At 31.3% G+C, this 5,647-nt stretch overlaps 1 protein-coding gene across 1 annotated transcript; it reads right to left on the bottom strand.

Annotated features, from left to right (window-relative positions):
- Nucleotides 1–2,385: 2,385 nt before the first annotated feature.
- LOC120170190 (iron-sulfur cluster assembly protein 1-like) lies at nucleotides 2,386–5,429 on the bottom strand. The gene is made up of 4 exons (XM_039178175.1): nucleotides 5,048–5,429; nucleotides 4,404–4,458; nucleotides 2,653–2,837; nucleotides 2,386–2,526 (listed from the first exon to the last, which is right to left on the bottom strand). Exons 1-3 carry the CDS (start codon nucleotides 5,343–5,345, stop codon nucleotides 2,693–2,695), a joined length of 498 nt encoding a protein of 165 aa, XP_039034106.1. The 5' UTR covers nucleotides 5,346–5,429; the 3' UTR covers nucleotides 2,386–2,526; nucleotides 2,653–2,692.
- Nucleotides 5,430–5,647: the final 218 nt, after the last annotated feature.

Below are 5,647 nucleotides of genomic sequence, written 5' to 3'. Positions count from 1 at the left end.
ATAATCTCCAACGACTATCATATCTCAGTCAACATGCTAACTTCAAACTCAGGCGATTGTTAATTTTTTAATAAAAATGACGAGTTTAAAACATAATGAATACTAAGGTGACCATTTTGTAAATTTTAATAATCGGGAGACTCAACAAAGTAATATCCTATGGCTGGGAGGCCATGTGTGTACTTTACCCATAACTTAAATATAATAAAATTAAATCAGAAAATATTTAATATGAATGATTGTATAATATAAGATATTGTCTTTAAAATTTTGATACGACTCTTTTTAACTTGGTGTGTAAAAGCATCAGCGTTTAAGAACATATATTTAGGGTAAAAAAGGTAGTGTTTAGAAGTATTAAGGGTAAATTATACATTTAATACATAAACTATCAGTTTTAATCCGTTTTAGTACTTAAACTTTTATTCTTTCCCCAAAATTAATAGTTTAGGTATTTTTTTTATTAATTTAGGGTAAGTAGAAGGTAGTATATGTTTAAGATAACTTTCAACCATTTCAAATTGAACACTTACACATATGGTATTCCTGGTGCTCGAATATTGGGATCTCAATGAATAATAACAATTCATTTACCACTAAGATCGCTTGGTTCGTGCGATAGTTTATATACTAAATATGTAATTTACCCAACTGAACAACATATTATATAGTATACATCTACGACGCAAATGGAAAATATCTTAAATATCATGAGAGAATGTGGGTACAATATTGTTCTCCATCCCAAAAGAATTCACTGGTGTCTGAATTTGCTACTGTTACTATTACTTATTTGTGACTGCTCTTGAATGAAGTCTAAACGAAAATATCAGAGACGGAATTAGGATTGAACTATGAGGAGAACAAATTGTTTAATTTTAAAATAAATACGGTTTAAAAAGTAATTAAACTATAACAAAATAAGATATTAAGGGTTTAATTTCATTAATTTTAAAATTTAAAGATCTTAGAAATAATTAAACCAGATAAATTTGGGATCAAAATTTAATTTCATTAATTCTAAAATTGATATAGTTCTAAAAAATAATTATACCAACAAAACTGATCTCTGATATTGGGATCCTTAAATGTCGGATATCCAAGATGCAATTTGGGTTTTGATTTCATTTGATCTTTACGTTTATGATATTTTTGAGATATAGTATATTGACAAATGAAGCATTTATTTATTTATTTTTTTATAATTATCAATTGCCGATCTACTAATCAACTAATTTAGACTGAATACTGTAGAGACGAGAACGACTCTCCAAACTCAGTACTCACGAATACCAAGATTCAAACCTCTTTAAGAAATATAGTGTCACTGAAATATTTATTTTTAATTAAGCTTGCCATTTATTATATAAATTTGCAAGAAACATTTCAAACCATTTTCATCATACATAAGAACACATTAAATCTGAATTTTGATATACATTTTCATCATACATGCAACCAACCGTGATATAACGGTGACCAAAACTAAGGGATTAATCTGAATTTTGATAAGTGGTTAACCATTTTATCATTTTATCATATATAAGAACACATTAAATCAAACATTAATAAAAAAAACCTGATTTTAAACTAAAAAAAAATAATATACTTCATAATCTATATATTTTTATAAACTTAAAAATAAGATTTCTAAAAATATATATCTTTCTATTATTATAAATTTTATAAAATCTTCAAACTTTCATATTGTGAATTGTTTAAAAAAAAATGGTCAGCCACGTACTAACCTGTAACTGAACAATTAATAACATTTAACTGCTAGTGATTAACTATATCTTAATGATTAGGTTAGGATTAACAAAATTTAATAATTCTTATAATGGTAACCGACTGTTTAAGCTAAACTATACGGTTAATTGACCACAAACACCCCAAAACGATGATAAAGTAATAAAAACTACATTGATTCAGTGTCAATCAAGAGTTGAAGATGATGATCGCTCAAGTAAAATGGCGAAAATAGATGATGGTCGATGTAAAGAGGTAAACTTTCATAAACACAACATATGACTTCAATATCAACAAACAGTAGTACATGTCGGCAAAAAATCGACCACATCACCTTGTTATTTCTATTGTTTAATAGACGAATGATCAAAACAAGAGTAATATTAAAGTTGAATGCTAAAATTTTTAAAAAATGAACTTCAATGACCAGAATAGTAGTGAGTGATGAAATTTGTAATCTGTCCTAAAAAACAAACTTTTCCATTCAAAACCTCATAACTGTGACTAAAACAATTTAAAATACCACACATCCACAATTTATTTGGAATTTAACAGATATCACACATCCACAATTTATTTGAGAAGAAATTTTCACCTAAGTGTATAGAACTTGCAAACATAATTCATGCAGGTATATAATAAGAATGTTCATTGCATAAAAAGTTCCAGTACTTGTCGGACCAACCTTAGTGGATTTGATTGCTGTCTTCACATTAGCCTGGATCCAACGGTAAGATGCAAAACCATGTTCCAGGCACCACATAATAACATCAAATTCTACACATCACACACAGAAATAATGGTAAATTGCTTAACATCAAAGCGTGCATGAATTTCAACAGTGAGCTAATACTGCCATAATGATCAAATTTGGATTGAGCCAATGCTTTTGGCCAAACATACCTTTTGGACCAGCCCTGGGTCTGTTTCGCCTCTACTGATCTCAGTTTACATCAGCAGCCTTGGAACTACCATTCATTTTAGCACGTTTAGCTTCCGCATCTTTTACAGCTGCCTTGATTGCATCTTCTGCAAGCATACTGCAGTGAAGCTTAACGGGTGGAAGTGAAAGATGTTTCGCGATCTCACTGCAGTTTTACATACAACATCGTGACAAATTTGCAGTCAGGCATGAATACATTTGATTGAAAGGAAAATTTATAAGAATAGATAAATGAATTGAACCATTGGTACCAAAAAGATGAACAAAGACAGGTACACCCAGTGGAGACATTCAATTTTGTCCGAAGACATTTAAATTGAACTCAAGATAGTCAAGGGTCACATACATTGCAGCATGGATTGGTGAGATCTGTATGGAGTCAAAAGGTGGATTTTGTTCCTTGAGCTCGAAATTATGTTGTATGATGAATTTGTAAATTTCCAATTTAGAAGAATGGTCTACGAATTGAGCCGCACGATGGATGTAAATCGAATTTCTTAATTTTTGGCTTTGTTTAAAAATCGATTTCAAGATATTAAATACCCCAACTTAAATGTCCACAATACAAACACAACACAAATCTTTGCAAACGAGCCCAACAAATCCAAAATTTTAGGGTAACCAAAAATAACCCTAAACAATTTATTGAGTCGCCATCAATGTCTCTCCCTTTCCAACTTTCACGTGCAATTTTTGAAGAGACATTTAATTGTTTTGCACGATGCTCTAGGTGCTATAATGCACATGCCACGTCAGCAAAGCCAGAGGAATCAAAGAGATCGGGGTCGTCCATCGTTTTTTCAAATATTCGGATATCCGAAAAACCGGATATCCGATTTTTCCGGATCGAATATGGATCGCAATTTTAATGATCCGAAATTTTGGATCAGATAATATCTGATATCCAAAAATGCACACCCCTAACAGCTGGTACATGATCCCTGCTTCCCAACAATAAACAAAGGGAATAGACCAGTTGGCTAAACATGAAAGCTATGCATTAGCTTATGTATACTCTATGTGATCAACTTAAAACTTAATTTGGATGTTCTTACATTACCTATTTAGACAATCATATAATTACAATTTATATTGATCCCGTTGATAGTTAAAATCATAATCTGAGGATCAACTAGACAAAAGGCTCAATAGAAAAAAGTTAGACAAGGATTTAACCTTTATGCTCAGAGAGAATAAAGAATTGATTGCCACCCTTGGCCATCTACACTAGAGATTAAAGAATACCCTAGAATTACTAAAATAAACACACAGTTAACAAGCATATTAAAAAAAATTCATACTATAGTTACAAGTAATGAATGCCTTCCCTTACCGTACGAAGATAAGGTTAAATGAAAGACCGGCCAAAAATTGTAAGAAAGGAAGTAAAAAGGATGGGAGAAAGAAAACTATTTACCCACAGCATCCTTTATTTCAAGTACCATGTTTAAATTAAATATAAAAAAAGGTACCAAAGATAAGGTTAATTGAAAGTTTAGGTACAAAAATGAACCAAAACTTATAGTTTAGGTACTAAACGCATGGTTTACCCTAAAAAACAACAGAATGCATGAAAAAATTAATTAGTAGTCAACAAATTCCACTTAATAAGGCTTCAAAGATCAGAAACAGAAAAGAAATACCACAAACCATCCTTGGAGAAGATAAGAATTAAGTTCATATAAAAATAAAGTTTGAGATAAGGACTCACGTGTTTTTAATGGTAAGCACTTCGTCCATGCTTTTTCCTTTCACCCATTCAGTAGCTGCAAAACGAAAAGGCCCCAAATTACCACATATCTCCTCCACAAAAATTGAAGCCATTTTGAAATAAACTCATCAGTACAAAATATTGAATAACATTAATAGAACAGATTAAAAGTTTCAACATTACTTAAAAAAATACACATTTGTTCAGTTGGATTTTTATAGCTGATTTTCTTCTTTGCAAAACCAACTTCATATAACAAATTAACAACAATTTAACATATTAGTTCCATATTAAAGTAAAATTATGCATCTTCTTCATAAAAAGAGCAACAAAAAAAAGTTTTAAGTATTTGCTTTTGTATAAATACTATTTTTTTTCTCTTTTGTCTTGGATGGGAAGCAAAATCTAGTCTAAAAAAAACTATCTGTTCTTTTTCTTCTTCCTTCCTTCCTTTGGTGAATTTCCACCGAAATCAGACATAATTCAATCACACCGCAAATGAAATCTTAAATTTGGATTTGGAGTTTAACTTGATACAAGAAAACAAAAATAACCTAAATGAATAAATAATACAGCACCGATTAAAACAAATTACACCCATATATCCCACCCATAATTATCAAAAGAAATATAAAGTTGCATACCGACAGAAGAAGATGCAATAGCCGACCCACAACCAAAGGTTTTAAAGCAAGCATCGACGATTTTCCCTGATTCCTCGTCAATTTTGATTTGCAGCTTCATAACATCGCCACATGCCGGAGCACCGACCAAGCCGGTTCCGACGTTGGGATCGTTCTTATCGAAGGAGCCGACATTACGAGGGTTATTGTAGTGATCGATGACATTCTCGTGGTAAAGACGCGGAAGAATCTGAAGGGGACGCGATGGGACTTCCCGTGACGCTGTTCCGAGCAGCCTACTCGCCACCAGTCTCAGCATTTTCGCAGTCGATTTTGCAGGGAAAAAGCTACTTTGGGTTGAGCTAGGGTTTGGATTTGCGAACTTTGGAATCGTATGCTGATGATGATAAATATAGGGTGAAGGACAGATGCTGGTTTTCCAGTGAAACACGTCAGAATTTATTTGTATAAACTAATCGATTTTGTATGTAAAGTTAAGAGATTTCTTGTTATGTTTTAATATATCAAATTCGAATATTATATATATAAGATATAAATATTTATTGTTAAATAGTTTAAAGTTGAACATATATTATTTTATATTTATTTTATATATAAAAA

This window comes from Hibiscus syriacus, unplaced genomic scaffold (genome assembly GCF_006381635.1).
Source record: "Hibiscus syriacus cultivar Baekdansim isolate YM2019G1 unplaced genomic scaffold, ASM638163v2 tig00111774_pilon, whole genome shotgun sequence".
Classification (NCBI taxonomy): Eukaryota; Viridiplantae; Streptophyta; class Magnoliopsida; order Malvales; family Malvaceae; genus Hibiscus; species Hibiscus syriacus.
The sequence above is the reverse complement of the archived record's forward strand: the minus strand, read 5'-3'. Positions and strand labels throughout refer to the sequence as shown.